At 37.5% G+C, this 23126-nt stretch overlaps 2 protein-coding genes across 2 annotated transcripts in view; both read right to left on the reverse strand.

Annotated features, from left to right (window-relative positions):
- LOC113095305 (disintegrin and metalloproteinase domain-containing protein 12-like) overlaps nt 1–8690 on the reverse strand; it is a 69718-nt gene extending 61028 nt beyond the window's left edge. Inside the window, exon 1 of the mRNA XM_026260878.1 lies at nt 8248–8690. Coding sequence (XP_026116663.1) covers nt 8248–8359 — 112 coding nt within the window. The 5' untranslated portion in view covers nt 8360–8690. The remainder of the gene's footprint in view (nt 1–8247) is intronic.
- Nucleotides 8691–9889: 1199 nt separating this feature from the next.
- Nucleotides 9890–22095, reverse strand: LOC113095306 (uncharacterized). The gene is made up of 7 exons (XM_026260879.1): nt 21874–22095; nt 19635–20646; nt 17625–17794; nt 16985–17153; nt 16220–16283; nt 15807–15906; nt 9890–11279 (listed from the first exon to the last, which is right to left on the reverse strand). The coding sequence occupies exons 1-7, from the start codon at nt 21937–21939 to the stop codon at nt 11241–11243; spliced, it is 1620 nt and encodes a 539-aa protein (XP_026116664.1). The 5' UTR covers nt 21940–22095; the 3' UTR covers nt 9890–11240.
- Between the last annotated feature and the right edge of the window lie 1031 nt (nt 22096–23126).

Here is a 23126-nt window from a genome sequence, read left to right on the forward strand (position 1 = left end):
TGTGGTCTGCTTTGAATTTTGTACATAGTTTTTCGTTGTTCCTTTTTCTTTGTTTTTTTTTTCTATGCCCTTCAACAGACATCAATAATTTTATTTATTTTGCTTTTCTTTTAAAAGGATTATGCATCTAGGTGGATTGCTATCTAGGATACATACAGTACTACCATATACATACTAACGTCTATATGTCAGTGGCAGTATGGCATTATTTCTGTATTTCTTCATGTAGATATAATTTTGACATTGCAAACACACATTGCAGGTTCTGAATATCTTATCATTGAATGTACCCAGACATTAGAATATTTGCACCGTAAATCGATTTCCTGTGCCCTGATACAAGAGTCCCATTTAAATCAATGCAATGTGGCATGTTTTCAAAACAAGTATTACAAACTAGCAGCCTTCTCTTGTGCCTGTAATAAAACTATGGGGGTGCTTATGTTAGTCGATGGGTTACATTTAACTATTGAACATACCGGGAATGATGATGAAGGTAGTTTTTTTTTTTATATGCTATAAAATAAATAATGACAGGTAGAGCACTGGTCTCCATTTACTGCCGAATGAGAAATATTTACAATATATTACTTGAGTAGATTGATTTTCTTTTAGTGATGGGTGGTGATTTTTATGCTGTCTTAAATCCTGCACTGGATAAATCTCACCCTGATACTAAAGCTAACAAATCCTTTAAGTTATTGAATACATTTATCACAGAGCTTAATTTAATCAATCTTTGGAGAAACCAGAATACTACATCTAAGGACTTCACTTTTATTCTAACAGACATAAGACTTTCTCTAGGATAGAATACATATTTCTCATCTCTAATTTCATTTAACTCTTCCAACTGTATATTACCCATTTTATTGTCTGATCACTCTGCAGTAGGGGTGGGCAATATGACCAAAATCTTATATCACGATATGCAAAATTGCAAAATCTCTATAACGATTGATATAGTTATTTTTTCTTTTAATAAGGTTTTTTATGATATTAAGATTTGACACCATACAATTTTCATAATCCTTGTCACCAATGTCAATATCAAACTAATAAAAGAAAATAATAATAATAAAAAAATTATAATAATAATAATACAAAAAATAAAAAAAGCTCACTGGAGATACATAAACAGCCAGTGAAGAAATAAGAATAAGAAACTAATTACAAGCAAAAGGACATAAACTACAATAAATAAATACATTGTGTAAATGAATTAGTCTTCACTGTGTAAGTTATAACCATCTATCTATCGTTCCATCCATCCATCCATCCATCCATATATATATACAGAGCAGCACTGATGAGGGGGCGTCTGAGGTAATGAAAGGGGGTGATAACATAGCACAGATTTAGGCCCGAGCCCAGCCCGAGCCCAGCCAGAGCCCGGCCCGTGTCCGGCAGCTTATCAGAATTACCGGCCCGAGCCCACCTCCACCCCCCCTCCCAAAACAGTTTATAACCAACTGTTTCAGCTATCAAATGTAATGGCAAAAAGATTACATTTCATTTCGTTTGTTTATTTAGTTAATTTTGAAAAAACGTTTGGAGTATTTTTTGTTCGTTAAATATAATGAGGCAGGGATGTCCATTTAATGTATAATGTACATTATACTCCCTTTTTTTGTTTTGTTTATCCTTTGAACCACTAGCATAAGGGATAATATTAAGGGAAGTCGTGGCCTAGTGGTTAGAGAGTTTGACTCCTAACCCTAGGGTTGTGGGTTTGAGTCTCGGGCCAGCAATACCATGACTTTGAGTCATGGTATTGAGCAAGGCACCAAACCCCCAACTGCTCCCCGGGCACTGCAGCATAAATGGCTGCCCACTGCTCTGGGTGTGTGATCATGGTGTCTGTGTGTTCACTGCTGTGTGTGTGCACTCTGGATGGGTTAAATGCAGAGCATGAATTCTGAGTATGGGTCACTATACTTGGCAGTATGTCACTTTATCTTATATTTAGATCATTTTGATATGTCAATAAAAGGTATAATTAAGGAATTTGATAACTTCTTTTTACTACAACTTGATTACATGTCTAATCCAGGTTTATGTCTTCACAATGACGATTCAAACTCCTGTATAAGTTCATTAAAGAAGAGAATGTTGTTTGCTGGTTTTACAGCTGCAAAGAAGACAATAATACAAAATTGGTTTACTCCCCACACGTGCAAAAACATTCTGGATTCATATCCTCCTTAAAATAGTGATAGTTAATGTACAGCAGCAGGACTTAATAAGACTAAAGCTTGTACTGTTGATGCATGGCAAAGTTTTTCTTAGAAATTCTATATGAAGGAATGATCATAAAATATTTTTTTCTCTTTCAGATTGTAAAATTATTAATGTGTCTGTTGCTTCCCCTTTCCTGTTTTGTTAGTTTGAATTGATGCAGTTTTGTTGAATAAAAAATATTTTTTTTTTAAAGTAAAAAAAAAATGATAATGACCATACTGAATCTACTTACATTTGGAGAATAAACACAAAAACTGCTGCATGCTTTTCATTTGGCCTGCATACTCCTCATATGTTTTTCACATTTAATTAAATCTCAAATAGACTACAATGTAAAATATATTTTGGATCAACTAAATATACATCTCTAAATGCAGTTCTGCACAAATGCAACACATTCACAAACTTGGAAGACAGCTTTGATGTTTAATATGTGCAACATTTAGACATGTTTGCACACTTAGAGAAACACACACAATGACAACGAAAGACTAATGAGTGCAGAGAGCTTAGACCTGCACCACCTGAATGCACAAACTGATCCCTATTGTCTGAGCCAGAATCAATAACTGGATGTCTCTGCCAATCAGTGAATGAGACTGTGTGTGTGTGTGTGTGTGTGTGTGTGTGTGTGTGTGTGTGTGGTGCTGAGCTTTGGATCAATGCAGAGAACAACAGGGGTCTGTTCAACGTGTCAAAACTGTTTCAGAAGCAGTGAAAGTGGTCTCAGCTCCTTATATTTGAAAAATGTAGATGAACGTAAGACTGAAATGCATCTGCCTTATATTAATCTAGAGATATTTGATCATCCTGTACATTTGGATGATTGGCGTATGTGTGTTAGTGTGTGTCACTCCAGGAGGTAAAACCAGACCCCTCACATAAAGAATGGATTGGTCACGGAGACCAAAGCCACAGTGAGGTGATTCACATGACTGGGAGAGACCTAAATCCTTTTAAAAAGAAACACACAAACACACACCTGGTCCAGCTCACGAGGGTGCGTTAAAATTGTGTCAAAGTTTGTTGATCACTTCACCCCACCCTTCAACAAAAAGCATTATCCAAAATCTCTACATGCGTGTCTCTGTCTATCTCTTTCTCACATGAAAACCAAACACACACAGGAAAGGAACTGTAGGTTTCAGTGGAAATTCCCACCAAATTCACCACTATTTTATCAATATGTTCCTCTTTCTCTGTCAGGATTTACTAGGGCTGGTCACACTACACTTTTCATTCCACTGACTTCCATTCATACAAATGTGAATGCAGGATAGAGAAAGCCCAAGCTCATGTGAATTTCACTGGATTCTACTGTAAATTTGGACATTTCCATTGTTTTACAGTATATGTTGCATTATAAGAAAGATGTCACAGAGTGTGACATTATATTATGACCATTTTGGTGTCCATAGAAATGTGGCAAGATCAAAGTTTAAGTGTTTCTGCGGCTTGAGAATGAATTACGCCCACTGACATTGCCATTTACTTCCACATGCTGTCTCGTTTAGCCTCTGATTTAAGAAATGGATTATGAAAATCATACATAATTATGAAAACTACAAATGTGCCTCAAGAACACTAAATGCAATTTGCATATATGTTCTGAGTGCTGTTGTGTGTAGGTTGTGGCAGATAACTATAATTTGGTCTACTTTACTGAAATTGTATGGAATTGATGCCCCACTGTGACCCAAACACTTGAATTGACACTTAAAAATATCAAAATGTGCTTGACTACTAGAGCTGTGTGATATGGATCATCCACAATAATACTGCAAATGATATTTTAACAATAACAAAGCAACATATGTCACTTTGCAAAACTCAAACAAAAATGAATCTGAGTTTTTGAATGAATGATTTGAGTGAATGATTCAATAACCCATTCATAAAGAAAGTGGCTCCATCTGAAATTGCACAATTCACTACTATATAGTGGGGAAAAAAGTATAAACAGAGAGCAGTAATTCTGAATCTACTGTATTTATAATATTATAGGTAAAAATACTTGGATGTTCTACTAATTCCAGAAAGTTTCTAAAGTGCACATTCACTGGAAACTTCCCACAAGGCCATGGGAGATGATCTGTGAATTGCAGTGAATGCAACATAATCGACACTGGTAGATCATATGACATTGACAACATGACAAATATGGTATGACCAGATTACATTAATTCTAAATGGTTGCGACGTAAGTGCTTATTCAAAATTACTTACTCAGAGAGTATGCAACTTAAGGTACAGCCAGTCGCTTGTATCGTTTCTAAATAAATATGTCAATTTGAACAAAATGCTTGAATGAAAAAAATCAATGACTCACTTATTAAGACAGTGACTTGCTGCCACCCATTTGGCAGTTTTAGTTTTATATTTATCATTATCAGTATATAATTTCTTGCCAATGTCACACACCCTTTCGACTACAAAAGTCTGCATATGTGCCTGATTATAAATCAAATACATATACAAACATCTCTTAAGAGGTTTTTGCACTGAAATTCCATGTGCATGTTCAGGAACTGGAGCTGTGTCGAAATGCAATGGAAGCACCTTCAGAATGTGCAATCAGTCCAATGGATGGACTAGACGTCATGGGCGGGGTGACGTAGCGACCAGGAAGTTTAAAAGCACGTGCGGTGTCTCTGTTTGTGAGTCTTATTTAGTGTTGTCTGTCCCTCATTATAGGTCATGCAAAGGCAAGTGATAAGACAAAACACAGAAAGCAGGCAGCGATTCAGGCTGTGTGCTCCTCCCTGTCCAGGCTACATTATGGGTTGGGATACACAAAGTCTGTCCGTTGTCTGCTTGGGAGCGAATTATGCAAAAATCAAAACATTGCGAGCGTCTCCCACTGCATGTGCTTCACTCCCAGAAGGCCAGGCTAAACATCGACTTGCCCGGCGAGAAACAGGCTGAACCGCCACCTCTAAGCCGGAGCATGAACACCCCACTTGCACCTTCTGGCCTGTTCGGTGATGCCATCAATTCCATCATCGACAGGTACCATGAGGCTAGTAAACAAGCAATGTAAATTTCAGCGGTTCCTCCCTCGGCTGCTCTCTAGTTTTTGGGGCTGCCGGGTGGGAGAGTTTTTGACCAGGCTCAGGTTGATCTGTTTGTGACTCAGGAGACATTGCACTATCCCCTCTGGTTCTTTCTGACTTATCCAGCTCCTCTGAGACTGGACACTATGGTAAAGACTTGGCTGAGGCTTGGTCTGTACACCTTTCCCCCGATTGCACTACTCTGTGGAAGTTGTGCGTGTAACTTCCGGTCTCTCAATTGAGACCATACTCCAGTCCAGAGCTCCCTCTACAAGGAAACTGTATGCACTGAAGTGGAAACTTTTCACTTCTTGGTGCGGAGACCACCAGCTTGACCCAGTTTGTACAGTGCTGGAGTTCCTGCAGGCACGATTCTCTGCAGGGTTGACCCACTCCACCTTGAAGGTTTACACAGTGGCCACTGCAGCCTACCACACCCCTCTCTGTGGTCAGTCAGTGGGCAGACACCCCCTTGTTACACATTTCTTCTGCGGTGCACTGAGGCTGAGGCCTCCGTTAGGATCTCGTGTTCCCTCGTGGGACCTGGCTGTGGTGCAAAGGGCTCTCTGTAAACCTCCTTTCAAGCCTATAGAGGAGATATATAATCATCATCTCACTATTAAAACTACCTTTCTTCTGCCGATTTCTTCTCTTAAGAGTGTTTGGGATCTACATGCCCTCTTAGTGACCCCTTCTTGTTCAGATTTTGCGCCCGGTCTGGCCAAAGCATTTCTCTACCCTTGATTGGGTTATGTACCTAAAGTTCCCTCCTCTACCCCATGGCCTGTCATACACCGGGCCTTCTGTCCTCCTGCCTTTCAGAAGCCTGACAAGAAGAAGCTTAACTGTATATATCCAGTGCGAGCACTGGACTAATACGTCCACAGAGCTGACCTGTGGAGAAGGGCAGAGCAACTGCTAGTGTGCTATGGTCCCCCCATGAGAGGTCTTCCTGATACTAAACAGACTCAGCCAGTGAATAGTGGATGCCACCTCTGGTCTCCTCACACCCTTGGGGGTCAAGGCTCACTCTACTAGAAGTGTGACAGCCCCTGCAAGCACTTAATTTCCCAGAAGCTGCCACTGTATCCACCACATGTTCTTTTAAGCTTCCTGGCCGCTACGTCACCCCACCCTTGACGTCTTGCCCATCTATTGGACTGAATACACATGTAATTCAGAGCATGGTCATGCTGAAGGCATTCCTATAGAGTTTCGACACAGCATCTCATTCCATCAGGGAACCATGGTTACATACATAACCTAGAGACGATTTCAACCATGGATGAACATACACACATACACACACAAACAGACTCGATGCACAAGAAATAAATTAGCCATGGATGGATTGACTCAAATTGCATTTTAATGGCTCTAGGTACTTTTTGCTGTCATGTGTGATACTGTGAAACCATGTCAGCCCTACTAACTTCAGGAACTTGTCAGCACTGGGAATGAGGTGCTAACAAGAGGAAATATGAGACACACACACTTGCATACTCAAAAGTGTCAGGCATTAAGTGCAAAGCCAAAGTACTGCCCTCAAAATGTGTTCAAGACAGTGCCTCTCAGTGGCTAAACCACTTACATGCACACAACATATACACAAAGACACAACGTCAGTAACTTAAATAATAAAGAAAGGCATTTGAGAAACATATGACTGTTCACAGGTTCTTTTTGTTTGCATTCAGTTTCATTTGCTTTGATCAAACCGAGAGTTTCGAGAGTCCCCTGCAATCACAGCTCAAAGATGTATTATCATCCTGCCTTTGCTGTAATTACTATCTTTCTGAACACCAGCTTAGAGGAGCATGTGTGCACTCTTGTGATAGAGAGAGCAGAGGAGGAGAGCTTTTGAGATGTGTGGAACAGATGTGTAGGAACAATACGATCTGATGAATAAAATGGTGGAATTCACAGGTGAAAGAGAAAACGTAACCCTAAATGACCTAATGATTAACATACACACACCATTTACTTCAATAGTTATGTCGAAATAAATGCAGCAAATGTCCATGCCAAAAAAAGAGCCTATTTTAAACCTAATCCCACTGACCCAATAAAACTGTGGAGTACTGACAAGCACATTGCTGATAATAAATGCATATCACTAATTCCAATTCCATATAGCTGATTTCATCTGTATTATATTTGACTATAAAATGAATTAGTGTCAGTGCATTTAAATTATTTCTTATAGTAAAAAATACAAAGTAATAATAAAACGCAATGCAATAAGAAGCATGCAACATATATACATATATTTTACAGATATTTTTACATTGTGGCTGTTTAATATATAAATGTGTGTGTGTGTGTGTGTGTGTGTGTCTATATATATATATATATGTGAATTTTGTGCATGATTAAGTATTACATTAAAATATTAAATATTTACATATTATATCATTAATATTTAATTGAACATTTAGGGGTCCAAGCATGCTTTTATTCCTATTTATATACACAGACAGGACATCTAGACACACATTGTGTTTAAATGGTCACTGTTGAAGGTATCTCCTAAAGCCACATGTAAATGTGCATCTCTGCTCTTTCCTGCTATTGTTTTTCATCCTCATGCACTCAAGATTTCCAATTTATCTCATTCAACAACTCTCCTCTTGATTTATTCATGTGTTATGTTGACAAACTGGCTTAAAAATCTATTCCAATAAATGGCTAAATATGTCATGCTTTTACAATAAAAATATTTGATTTGTATTGATTTCAAATTGTTATAATTTTAATTTTGAACCTTAAAAAAATACACTAGTTTGTCACTGGAACAATACACTCAAAAGGTAGACATGACAAAATACAGCTATGCAATACTGTAATTACGTAACAACAATAAACTTTCAGTAGGCAAATTGCATTTCTTTATTAGTTTTAATTAGTGAAAATGGACTGTAAGAGAAACACTAATATGAATTGTGTCTCATACCGTCGGGTGAGTGATGAGTGGAGATGTCAGCTGTTAGTCCCACTATCAGCAGCACAAGAGCGCGCAGTCCGCTCGTGAGGCACCAGTTCTCCATGCGCCGGTCGATCCTCATAATGCCCGGCTCCTTATGATGAGATCTTCATAATATACCGACACAAAAACACAAACACACACACACACACAGCGCAGGCAGAGAGGACGTGAGGGACTTCCTGCAATACGATTAAATCCACTGGGGAGATGGGGAGTGTGCTCTACAGACCCGAGATAGATAGAGCTGTCAGGAAAACTTTACAAAGCCAGTGCTGCTTAAATCTTATGGTCTACTGTGTTCACACTGTCCCGTGTCACAAAGCAGAGTGTAAACACAAGCAAAGCGCACACCGACAGCTACAAACAAACGCGGATCGGTCCGCTTTGGTGAAGTGTTGATTTTTTGGAAGAGTGCTGCTTAAATCTCCACGTGTTTTATAGCGGGGTTCTGCAGGGTCCTAAAGCTATTCCTTCAGTGTCCTAAAACAAACAGTAGCCTAAATTTCTAAATAATATTTGACCTTTCAGCAAGCCGTACTAATGTCATGATAGTATTGTATAGACAGGTAAATGGGACCCACTTTATATTAAGTGGCCTTAACTTCTATGTACTTACATTTTAATTAATAATTTAGTACAATGTACTTATTGTGTACATACATGTTTTTACATTGTACTTATATTTAAAAAAAAAAAAAATACATGTAACTACATCTGTTTTTAATTTCTGTAATTACATTTATAATTACACTGTTGACCCATACTTTACACCTTAACCCACTCTTAAACTTACCCATACCTCCAACCCTCTCCCTAACCTTACCCCTATCCCACCTCAATAGCAGCAAGTGTTTTACAATAAAATATGAACACAATAAGTACATTGTACTTATTTTTCATGTAAGTACATAGTAGTTAAGGCCACCTAATATAAAGTGGGACCGGTAAATGATAGTATAGTATATATAGGTCAATGATTTATCTATTTAAAAAGTTTCATAATTAATAATAATAGCTCATTATGGTCCCAATTTATAGAGTTTCTTTAACTTCTTTGTAATTATGCAATCAATGGTTACACTTTCTTTTAATGTGTTTTGTGACATGGTAATTATATACTTAAGTATCATACTGAGAAAAATTAATTAACTAGCCTACATGTTACTATATGGTTAAGGTTAGGATTAGGGTTTTGCTTAGGGTTACTTGCATGTAATTATTCAGAATTTGTTCTTATAATAGTAAGTACTGTACATGTAACATGTAACAAGGACACCTTAAAATAAAGTAATACACAATCACTCAATCAATAAATGACGATGTAACTACAGAAATTAATTACAGATGTATTTACAGTAAGGTATTTCTTAAATGTAAGTACAATTTAAAAATGTAAATAATAAATGCTAAATTAATTTTAAGTACACAGTAACTAAACACAATATAAAGTGGATACATTGCTATTATATAGCTAAAATAAGATAAGAAAAGGGTCACACAGAGAGAGAGAGAAAGAGAGGCACACAAATAAATATATTTCATAGTCTTTTAACATGTATTTCAGGTCAGTTTATAGAGGTTTGTTATTATTAATTTTTTTCAGGTCAATGGTTTATGTGTAGCCTTTAAAATGAATAAATATATTTACTTACTTCATGTCAGATTTCACTATCACAGTGCACAGTGTTACACAGAGTAATTTGCAAGGTACTGTGGTTATAATCTAGCATAAAGGTTGTGCATTTTAAATTAAATAGCATATAGCATTCAAAACATTATGTGAACATCAAGCAATCACTGTGTGATTAATGTCAAGTAAATTTTCTTCCATATAACACTGCTGCAGAAATTCAGAAACTTTATTTGGCTCTGCATATTCTGTGAGTTTATTTGCAAGGAAATTATTCATTTTCTTAATGGGGTCATTTCCACTTTCCTTTCAGGTATGCAAGGCACTCTATAATAACTCTCTCAAGGTTTCCAGCAGGTAGAATATTGACCTCAGAGACTCAAGGACTTGTTAACATTTTTGCATTTTCAAATAAGCATGTTTGCTTGCTCTTCCTTTTAAAGCATCACAACCAGCTAAGAATTCAGATTACTGAATAAAGACAAGTTTTCCATCCTGAAGTTCCTTGTCTCTGTTTTATCATCATGTCATCCAATCTGTCATCTAACACCTGATCACTGACTTTCCAGTCTAATCTCCTGTTACGCTGTTCTCTCCTGAATTCTATTACCCCAAATGTCACGTTCTGCACCAGAAACCCTGACACTTCCAGAGCAAAGGAGACTTTTTCATTTTATCATCCTCCCCAAGGCATTTTAACATTAACAAGCAGCATCACTTACTGAAATTGGCTATAACAGAAGGAGAATATAATGTCCAAATTTTAATGTGAGGAAAATTGCATAATGAATCTGAATAAAAGCAGGTTCAAAGATGCCAATATTGCATTTTCTTTCCTTCTTTTTTTTTTTTTTTTTAAATAATATTTGAGACTATTGTTGATGACCTTTGAAATAAAATGACTATTATTTCCAAGGTAGAACAAGCTGTACATAATAAACCTAATAAACTATAATAAAAGTACATTTTTGTTAACTCTATATGTGTTTTGCAGGGTTTATTTGACATACAATTTTTAAATGAAAACACACTCGAACCAGGTCTAGAGTCTTATAGAGTCTTAAGTGGTCTTAAACTTAATTATCAAACATTTTATCTTTAAAAATAGCTATCACACGGCACAGACACAGCAGGGCATGGACGAGCATCCATATGTCATGTGGATTCACCCCAGGTCCGTTAAAAGGTGTTTTATATTTGGAACAATGCATCAGAAAGCCAAGCTCTACTCTCAGGAGGAAGCTGCAAAGGTCTTGCTCGTCTTCAGTTCTTTGCCTCAGGCAAGGAGAACGCAGGGGATATGGGTCTTGTGATGAAACAGGCACTTCCCTTAGTCACCGTGTCTTTGAAGAACCTGATCCAAAAGTTTCTGTGGAAAAAAAGAGAGGAAACTTTTAACTAAACTAGAACCAGGCAAGCAGCCTGTTTGTCAAAGCATCTGCACGCTCAGGTCAAGTGGTGAAGAAATGAGGGGGAAGTGACTGTGTGTAATCTACAGATTACCCAGAATTCTCCCTGTCCATCCCCCTGGGTGGCCATTTCCCCGGGAGCAATGATAACATGCTATCTGTGCTCCAACCACATACTGCTATCGAGGCGTTTTCCTCCTCGGAGGTATTCATTTTATTTTCTGTCTGCTTCCCTTGTCCTTGGCTATCTTTGATGCTGCGCTCCGTCAGCTGCTACAGAATAACCTGCACATTCCCGTGTAGATTAGGAAAAGTTAAATAGGTTTTGTTCGAGAAACAGACTTTTGTCATGAACTGCTGATTCTGACTAACTCTTAATGAAATAGTTCAACCAAAATAAAAATCTATTATATTTACATAACTTTTGTAAAAATTCAGTCGTTCAATGACAGTGTTGACCTCAGTGGAGCTGTCTAGAGGAATGTTCATGCTGCTCTTTTCCAGAGTAAAACTGAAATGGTTTAAACAACTCACTAACATCTCGTGAAAACTTGAAGCAAATCAAATATTTAGGCATTAGATCACTCACAAATAGTCACATCACTGGTTTAAACAGTTCACTTTTGATTTACTGTAATTAAGAACATTACGTTTGAAACTATCAAGCATTTTAAAACTACTGTACTCCTTGAAGTTTTAGAGGCAACAAGAGTTAAACTCTAAAACAAGGATGCTGAGACTAATGGAGCAAGAAACTCAGTAAGCACAGCACATTAAATGCGCAGTAACTGTATAATTGAACTACAGAGGGTATTTGTGTAGTCAAGCTACAGTCTTTGTCCAAGGCTGCATAACTCTTTTGTTTGTATAGAATTTAAATATAATTTATTCCTGTGATACCAATGCAGAATTTTTATTAGCCATTTCTCCAGTCACATGATCCTTCAGAAATCATTCTAATGATTTGTTAATTGAGATACATTTATTTTTATAATTAATGCTGAAAACAATTGTGTTGCTTAATATTTTTACTGAAAACCATATTTTTTTCTTCATGATTATTTGATGAACAGAGGGTTTAAAAAACAGCATTTTTTGTAATAGTGTACTGTAAATGTATTTACTTAATTGAGATGCTGAATGTAAATATTAATTAAATACATTACATACAGTAAATATATAATTATACATTGTAGTTGGATTACGTTTACACATGCTGGAAGAAGCAATAAATAAATACAAATAAATAAATATTTGCAAAAACCAGACTGGTATGATTTCAGTCAGAATAGTAGGTAAATTACATTTTACAAAGACAAATTAATGCTTTTTCCAAATTGAAATTAATGTGTAAAGGTGCATGCAAATTTGCTTATGATAAAAATTGTCATTATCAATTAATGGAAATTGATCTCCCTTCACCTGGTTCTCTCGATCTTTCTTCAACCTGACTTATCAAGAATTCATCACTGTCACAGAGGAGGTGCAAGCCTGAGAAACAGAAGGGCTTCATGGGAGACAATGAGCCAGACACTTCATGACAAAGTATCAGCCTCACAGGACCTGACACCCATTAAAACAACACAGCCCGACAAGAGATTGCTCCTTTACAAAGGCACTCGTTTTAGGCATCCAGGGATCAGCCTGTCAGCAAAGACATCCAAAATACCAGTGAAAGCTGTCCTGGTGTGGAATTCAATACTCTAAACATCAAAAACAGGGAAATTATTGTTGACACAAGCCTCCTTTGTGTCTCAAGAGTCCCCTAAGTATCAGGGCCGTGTCTGTCACCGAAAAGAACAAAAGGAATGCATGAATAAATCAGCCTTGAGTGGAATTAATCTGGATATCAAAAAGTAGTTTGATAGGAAGGATTATTTGAAGAACTATACTGACCTCTGCTGGAGGACAGGGTAAGTACAATTAATAAGAACCTCTGAAAAATAAACTTCTGTCTTCATTTCTTAACGTTTTTTTCAAAACTCTACAACTTTTTTTTTCTTTCTGTGGAACACCAAAGGAGACATTCTGCAGAATTTACTAAAAAATCTGTTAAAATGATAGGTGACAAGAGCTCTCAAGCTTCAGAAAGGATGAAAGAATGAAATGATCATAAAAGGGGTTCATCTGACTTGTGTACAATATTTAAGTCTTCTGAAGTCAATAACAACTTAATTTATCATACGACATAAGAAGACTTGAAATACAATGTACACTTACTTTAATAAAGTTTTTCCTTTCAAAAAAATACAAATATATGAAGTTTCAGTCACAACTTATTGCAGTTTCATGAGGGGTAAAAACAACCAGTCTTCAGATTGCATCCTTTTGTGTTCCACATAAGAAAAAAGCTTACATGGAACTAGATGAAGGTGAATAAATAATGACAGTTTACATTTTTAGGTAAACAACCCCTTTAAGTGGGTTTCCATAATGACCCAACAAAATAAATGCAACAGTCATGTTGTCTATTATCATTTCCAAGCTGTTGCGAAGGACTGTTGGCTCTCTGCACGAATGCCCCTCATGGGCCTCTATATATCGCTTGACACATGAGTCCAGAGGTAAAAGTTCAGCAAGGTGAGATCAGACAGTCTGGCACCACACAGCACCTGCTGTTTCTAACCGAAGGGAAGGTTTTCACAGAGCAGCACAAGTTTAATCTCCACTGGTACACTTGGGCTGACAGTTGTGACAGAACGCATTAGGAGACAAAAGCCTCAGGTGTGTTTGTCCTTGTGGGGGTCATTAAAGGTCAGTCTGGAGGATCACTTTAGAGTGTTCTCCATTACAGCATCAGCACAAAGCAACAGTCCCCCCCCACCTCTCTCTCTCTCTCTCTCTCTCTCTCTCTCTCTTCACTTTTCATACAAGCAAAAAAAAAAAGTTCTTAAAATGTAATTTTAATTGACTAATAATTCAAGGAACATTATTTTCTTGAATACACTCATTAGACATCCCTAAGGGAACCCGCTGCTGGAAAAAGCTAATTCTCTTTCAGATTTTACTAAAAACTGAACATCTCTCAGAGTCTTGGTTAAAACTCTGAATCTAATTTAATTTCAGCTGTTAAACCCGGCATGCTTTAATTTAATTCTCATTTTTAATTACATCCTACAAAGGTAACTACATACTGTATCTGGGTCCTGAAAAAAACACACTACCATATTTTTTCTCTATATTCAGCTAAGCATGCCTGCAAGTTTCATTTTGCTTTATACTGTCTGCTTTTCAATGTTCATTTGAGGTTTTTTTCCACAGTCTTACTCACAATGGCTTTCACAATCATTCTCAAATCAACGGCTGTGCTCTTTAGCTAGTTTAATCAAGCTTACAGTGCAAAAGGGTTTACAGCTGTAACCTCTGCTCCCATGTTCCCTCTAACACAAACTGGTCAAATCTGGATTATATCAGACTGCCTTATGATTTAAAATATCAGTTATTTGATGAAAAAACAATATGTGACCTGGTGCATTCTCTGCACACACAGGTTTATATATATTAATCACATCATTAGTTAAGGCATTAGCAAACAATGCGATTTACATTTTCAGTAACATTCAGGCATGAGATCAGCTAGAGACAAAAAAAGAAGGAAAATCTGGCCATGCCCCAAAATACACCCATAAGACACGCCCCCAGCACTCATTATTAAAAATATATATTTTAGTACATTAAAAGATATATCTCTTATTGTAAAAAATACATACTGTCCTATAAAAAATAAAAAGCAGCATTTTATAAATATGACAGCAATATAATAATATAGTACTATAATACATTATAGTAAAGGATATAGACATTTTATTATTATTATTAAAGAACCTGATAAAAGTTTGGAAATATTACAGTTATTAATTATTCTGCTAATTGAAAATGTAATGTTATTCTTGTGATGCAAGGCAGAATTTTCTTGACCACTACTCCAGTTTTCAGTGTCACATGATCTTTAAGAAACTATTTCAATGTATTTGACTCTCAAGAAACATTTCTGTTTATTATCAATGTTGAAAACAATTTTGCTGCTTCACGTTTTGTGTGAACATGGTAATACACTTTGGGCCCTATTTAATCGATCTAAACGCAAAGTGTAAAGCGCACGGCGCAGGTGCACTCAGGGCATGTCCAAATCCCCTTTTGCTATTTTAACGACGGAAAAATGGTTGATGAGCCCATGCGCATGTTCTAATGGGTTGTCCCTATTCTCTTAATGTGTAATGGGTGTTTTTGGGTGTAACGTGCAATAAACCAATCAGAGTCTCATCTTCCATTCCCCTTAAGAGCCAGTTGCGCTCGTGCCATGTTGGATTTGCTATTTACACGGCGGAATATGTTAAGCGCAAAGACAGAACGCATCTCCAAGATGAGCGGAGCTGCTCGTGTGCGAGCAAATAGCCTAATTCTGATACATATGATGACGATCCATTATGACAAGTAGGCATATATATATAAATATAAGCAGTTTTGTTTGAGATTTAAAAATGAACCTTTTTGAACACATCTGCCCTCAGTCTGTTGGTTTCCAACACTAGCCTCTTCCTCTCCTCCTCCTTCTTTTTGGTCACCTCAGGGAGTTTGTTGTAAATCCTGCAAACACAGACTGAGGATGATGAATGCATAATAACATGAAAAAAGTGACTTGGAGGTGGGAGAATGAAGTTATTCATCTACTTTTCATCCAAACAGAAACAGACAAGGAAATATCTTGATATCAATATATGATATTGATGTCAATATATACTTTTATCCACTATAGTTCATCTGATCTGGTGGCGTTTATTCAAGCACAGAGATAAGCAAACACTGTCCTTATCAGAAAGGGGAAAATCATATTGTGTTCTTGCACAGATAAGCACCCGTGCATGTGTGACATTATGAGGGTGTTTATGCGAAAACTCACCGTCTGGATCTCCATTGCATCTCTTTGCCTGAGATGGCTCTGTCTTTGGGTTTGAAAAGGTTATCTACAACACACATATATAGCTGAAGAATAAAGGATAACTGAAATGAAAAGGTCATTACAAAGCTTTATATTAATTTTCTTTTTTATATTTTATTCTTTAGTTAAAGGCTGTTCTGGTTATTCTGTGAACTTATTGGCCTTCTTAGCCTTACAAATCAACAAACTAAAGCGCTTACTGACCAAATATTCCATTTGCACATACCATAACTTTTGAATGAGAAACTTTTTTCCAGAATCATAATGGCACCAACAGGGGGCATCAGTTAACTGCAGGAGCAATAGGATGTGTCGTACCATTTAAGATTTATTGTTCATTCTCAACAGGGCCGCAGTGAAACAGGCAGAGGTCTTTGAGATCTCTACTTTATCTGTTTTCTTTTAATAAGTCTGTCCCACTTCAAGTTTGTTCTGATACTTTCGAAGTTCTACTGCACCAAATGATTCACTGCAGCATTGAATTGTCTGTGAAGGCATCTATAATGTGTTGTGCTGCTGTAAGATGACCCTTATACTCACTGTTGGCACTTTTTGCAGGCATCTGCCACACTGATGTACTGTTGCCAATTCATTGTTCATTGCTATTATTGATACCTGATTTAATTGTTATAGCAATAATACTGAGACTGCATTGCTGCAGCACTAGATCTGCATCACAGCTCCCTCAACTGTGCATAGGATGCTAATGAAAACGGAGTATCTTACCACTAAGGGGGTGTGGTCTGGTGCAGTTTCGCCTACGGTAAGCCGTCTCCACGCCCATGATAAATTCAGCTGTTTGTAAGCTCCGCCTCTCCCTGGCCCTCAGTTCCAATCGTCGCACCCGATTCTGAGAGCGAGAGATGAAATCTGGACGAAACCGCTCAAGCGCATCCTACACAGATTTGGAAATGATCACAAGGTTTACGCCACAGTGAAATGCTGGGGTGTATATTTAGGATTTGCCACAACTGGGTGTTACGGAAGGAAGTAAACTTGATTCACTGAGGCTTTGTTTACACAAAAATCCAGAATGGATATCTTATTTACTGAACTGTACATTTTAATGCTGTGATGCCTAAATTCAGTTGTAGCATTTAAAACAATATCAGCCATAACATGTACATATCAATATCAACATAATTAAATAACTAATTCAAACCATACGTGGGTGTATGTTTGTAATGGTTTGTAATTTTGCCATATCATCTTTATGATAATGATGCCATATCATCTTTGCAGTTCAGTTTACAAAAAAGAAAAAAAAGTATTTGAGTCAGATACGCCCCAATAAGTGTTTTCTGCCTGTCTGAACAAACCCTAAGGAAAATCTCATGGTAGCCAGATTCCTTCAGTAAAACCATACCCTCAAGCTTAGCAACTGGTATCCTCTGTCCTGCTGGTCAGTCTTGGGCCCACAAGTGCAATTAGTCAGATGAGGAGAGACCGGGCACTCAATAAGTCTCCTGACTTTCTCAGCAGTGTGGAAAACTGTTCTGACCTCATGATGGGCCCTTATGCGCACCTGAGGGACTCCTGTTCAGATGAATAATGATGTTAGCTCAGTGCCTTGGCATACAACATGAAACACTTGCTATAACACACTTTTATCTGGATAAGTACTGATATATTGCAATACAAACAATACTGGTACATAAAAGTAGTGTTAGACATGCAGGTGAACAGTCCACTCATAGGGTTTGTGACCTTTTTAGTATTTAAAAGCAATGAATTTTAAATGTTGATATCATATAGCACTTATTTAAAGCAAAAATAACTATACTGCAATGTATAGTTACCATGAAATAAAATTACTCATATCATGATAAAAGATTTTGGTCACATCACTCACACCTTTTTAGTAATATGCTTAAAACACTCCTTTACAACCACACAATCCAAATAACAACAATAATAATAATAATAACAATAATAATAATAATAATAATAATAATACAATTAAATATAAAATAAATAAATCTGTTGCATGTAAAGTTGATGTCACATTTACCATAATTCAGCATATTTTGCAGGTTGGTGACATAGGTTTGTCGCATTGTTCTTAATATTTCTACCCAACTGACAATAGACGGTGGACCTTTTTGCCCACAAAATTCTGTTTCTACTAACATGCAGATTGTATTTACAAGATAACATTTTCATTATTAGATAAAAAACTGGTTTGTAATATCATACAATTGCTTTTGCAAGCTCTTGATGCTTGATCCTCTAAAGCGGAGTAAGATGTTGCACTTTCATGGTATTTTATGCTGAGCACATTCAAGTTCTTGATTATCGCAGGGGAGTCCACCATTTTATTCAAAATTGGCTCAGAAATAAATGCTATAAACTAAGTGATGTTAGGATCAGTGAGAAAAAGACAGGCTGATTTAAAAGACAGATGCAGAGGGTTGCAAAAGGACAGTGAAGGATTGACACATAAATAAATTAAGACTTGTGGATAAGTGCCCTGCCTGCAGTGGTACCTGGTGTTAGTTCATCAGAGCCCATGCAGCCTTGCCGTCACACGCTTCACGGACCACATGCAAAAGATCAGTGTGCTGCAGGGAGGATGTTATCCTTCAACTCATCACAAAGAAATGTGTTTAGCCGTAATAGGGGCCAGAGAAACCAATAGACTTTATGCAAGGTAATGTGGAGTCAATGATGCATCATCTCACATAAGAAGATTGAAACTCACCCTATTTTCTATTCAATAGCTTCCCCTCGCTTGCTTTCTCTTCCTTTATAAAAAAAAAATCTGTATCCTGACTGTGCATCTACTTAGGTAAATAACTGTAAAATACCAGCATCAGATGCTGATAATGCTACAGTCCGCTACTTGGCTTTACTCGAAAAGCATCCCATTATTCCAAGATCAAGACTCACTCGGTTTAAATCCGAAATCCTGCCTCGCAGCAAACTTACAGATTTAACAGATTTCACTCCATCTCTGGATACCCAGCCGTGCACTCTGTATCAAATGATGCCAGATTAAAACTATTTTGCCCATTTGCACCAGCGGGCCATTTTATCTGGCATCTGATTGACCCACTTGAGCTTGCACACTCTATTCCCGGTCTAGTTGCATTCTTTTGTTTTCACAAAGCCATTTATAGTTTTTTCTGACAATGCATTCCCATTCCCAAAGGAGCTTGAGGAAAGGCCGTCTCATTAACAATGCATGAGCCTCCAATCAGAAGGTGTGCAACCAGAGTGAGAAATGTTGAAATGAAACCGCGCTGGCTAAGACATCACACAGTGTGTCGGAAAAGAATGTCACAGCAAAGCTACAGAATAAAGGAGAGCAAGAGCAAGAGAGAGAGGATGGATATATTTGCATAACTGCTGAGGAGCAGGTAAGTGTTATAGGTACCTGATGGCTCGCTGAATGCCTGTCTGGCTCTTAGATTGCACTGCTGAGGCCCTAAGACATCATTAGCTTTTCCATTTGGTCTGAAGGCAGCAGAAGACGAGTGGCACCTTGTTCTAAATGGCATTGATGTTAAAGTGGAACACTGCATGTCCGAGTCGGAGCCAATATTACTTTTAAAAGCACTGCCATTGATGGTTGACCCATTCAGGTGCTGGGACAGCCTTTCAATTCCATCAACGCCAACGTTTGCCATGTCCCAGTCACTGTAAGACTTTTTAGTTTGAATCATGGTTTCGGGTTTCTCAGAGGTCTGAGTAAAAGATGGTTTTCCAAGGGAAAGGGACAGAGTGGATCTATACAAAGTCTGTCCAAGAGGGATTGAGAGGGATTTATCCAAGTACAGAGTAGATCTGGACAGCTTGGATGGAAGGAGCTCCAGATGGGCACAAGAGCGGAAGATAGGACGTTTTAAAGAGTCCGTTTGATCTTCTTCCTCAGTGTAGCTATGCTCGTGGGCTGGTGGAGCTTGAGGAGGACTGCTTTGGGACTCACTGGCACAATGCCGTTCTCTGTTCTCGCTCACCATCACCACAACTGTTTTGTGTCTAGGAGGCACCGGAGTGCCAGCAATGGCTTGTGGGGTTTTATATTCACTGCGGGCCATGAAAGAGGGAGGTCTGTCAGGCGTATTAGGAGGATGAAAAGTTGAGTTTGAATAAGCTATACAATCCCTTTTAGGAGACAAACTCCTGGCGGTGATGCTGATCGAAGAGAAGCTTGACCGCAAAGTGGGTCTACTGTAGCAATGGAGAGCTTCAGGGACGCTACGTGTCCGGCCCAGGAATAAAAAAGGACTAGTTGTGTGTTCCGATCTCCATGGTTCATCAAATGATGTAAAGCCAGATAAACATGGGGGTGTTCGTCTTCCTCTCACTGGGTCCTCAAATCTAGTCCTCAGACTCCTCCATGGTGTCATGGCATTTTGGTGCCAGAAATACACATTATCCACTGCCTGTGAAGAATATGACCTTTAGTACAGTATGAAGCTAAAACTTTTACGAAATATTATAGGTATATTCGGAGTTAAATACATATTAGATTTAGCAGGGTTGAGTTCTGATGACAATTCAAAGAACATACTGGGTGAATTTAAGATGGATTCATTCACACCAATATATGAACCAATTTGACCAGAAACTATTCAAGAATAAAATTTGCTCATATATTGGTTTGAATTTTTAAGCAACCTGCTAACATGTCTAATATCCAGCTGATAAGATATTTAACAGCATGAAAAAGTATATATTTAGCATAGTAGACAACTATGAAAAAATCTAATCATTGTACAAACTATTCTATAGTAATCAAAGGCATTTCACAAATGCAGTCAATGGAGTTTAACTTGCATTTAACCTGGAATATTAATTTAAATCGAAACAGTAACATCCGCGCATGCAGGGTAACATCAGTTATTTCTTCTGCAGGCTACAAACCAGCTCTAAAGGTGCTATGAATGCATCTGTGATATTTGTTGTCTTTTTATTACCCCTCTATAAATATGAATTTCACCCAGAGACAAAAAGACAAACACAACATGTCAGACAGCCTTGCTGTTTTATGATGAAATTTTGAGGCAGTAAAAATATCTGTAGCAACTAATATTGCACTGATTTCTGTATTTTATATTTACAACAACTGCTAAACATGATTAAACCTTTGCATGTTTACTTTGGCAAATTACTGATAAACAAGGAAAAACTGTTAGTATTCTGTCAGAAAAGCCTCATGTGAAGGCATTGGAAATGCAGTGTGGAAACAAACTGTGAAGAAAATGGTTAACAATCACATAAAAACAGAAATCCTAAGAAAATAAACAACTGAGACATTATTATATGGATTATAATCCAAAACTGTTGCGGTTTTCAATTACAACCTCCAAATTTTTTACTAAATCTGAGGACAATCTCACCACAAGACTTTGCCACAGTTGCTGAATGTTGACTTCCGGACTGAAATAATGAGTAATTATTAGTAATTGTAATTAACAAAGTCAGACAGTTTTCACTCAATGTTTTCACAAGACATGCTTGGCTGTGTGACTTTTGAAAACTTAAAATTAGGTTTTATTTAAAAAACGCTAAAGCCCAAATGTGCCCGATACCTTATCTATATCTATAATGCATATGCAATTTATACAGAATGGATTGTATCTGTAATTCGATGCTTGCGTCTCTCTTACCTCATTAATGTTGGGAGTCGACTGATGAGAACACCTCCAGCCACTGAGCCGCAAGTTTGAGCGCATGTCTCTTACATTTCAAGCTGTGGAAAACAATAATACGTCAGTCTTAGTTATTATATAAACGCAGTTCACTTAAATGCGCTAGACAGGTGCCATTACTACAAGCGCGAACGCGTTCGCAGTAGTTACGTCACAACACTAAACGACACGAGCACGCGCAGTTTGTCAGCCCAACCTACGCCCTTCTGCTCACCTTATATAAATTATTCATGAGGTGGTACTATTATCCAGTTACCACGCCACTCTGAGAGAGTTTTCAAGTATTTTAGCGTACCTGTTACTGGTATATTCACAGCTTATTATCGTAGTTACTTCATGAGTAGTTGTCTTTCCAAATAATCACGGAGTCCTGAAAAAGCTTTTTCATATTTACATTGGCATGCTGTTGATTCATGATGTGTGTAAGCCCTGTTAACCCCTCATTTGCCATATCAACTTACATTATTTAAATATTTAATAGCAAAACAATGGATATTCTTGTTTGAGTCTATAATGGTTGACAGCAAACACATTTGTCTCCCCAATAACTGCTGCTGAAAACAGCAGACATCAAAACATAATTCAAAGTGTGGGTGTCACTACTCCAAAATTAATAGTTGGGAATAACTTGTTAGGCCTATTTAAAAAAAAAAAAAGAAGAAAAAAAGAAAGAAAACTAATTTACAAGTCTGAATACAGTTTAATAACTACTACAGCAATAGAAGAAAAATTATACATCCCATGTAGATGTGGTTATGTTCCCTTAAAAACAAGATAATTCGGAATTACACTGGAAGGTTTGAAACCCTAAACATGTGGTTATTGTGGACATTAAGGTCACCTGGTTTAAACAAATGTATGTATGCAAACCAACAAAATTTCCCCATTTATCTTCTGAAGCCAAACTCAGTATCTTACTCTCTTGCACTTTAGTTCAACAACCAAAACACCCAGTTGATGAAAAAGGAAGAGAACCGTAAAACATTTCCTGTGAAAAGGAAAAATTATGCATTCATTGCCTTTGTTTTCTGTTGGTTCTGCTTTATCTGTGTTGAACCAGCCAGGAGAATTGCAGCTGATCTGTCTCTGAAGAGTAGCTGGGCAATATTGGATGTGCCTCTCCGGATTGACTGATTGCTATCATCAGAGGGGGCTGAACTGTCATGGCTCTTGCCCTGACCTGAGGATTCGTGTGGAAAATGGCGAAAGGC

The sequence above is a fragment of the Carassius auratus genome, unplaced genomic scaffold (genome assembly GCF_003368295.1).
Source record: "Carassius auratus strain Wakin unplaced genomic scaffold, ASM336829v1 scaf_tig00215676, whole genome shotgun sequence".
Classification (NCBI taxonomy): Eukaryota; Metazoa; Chordata; class Actinopteri; order Cypriniformes; family Cyprinidae; genus Carassius; species Carassius auratus.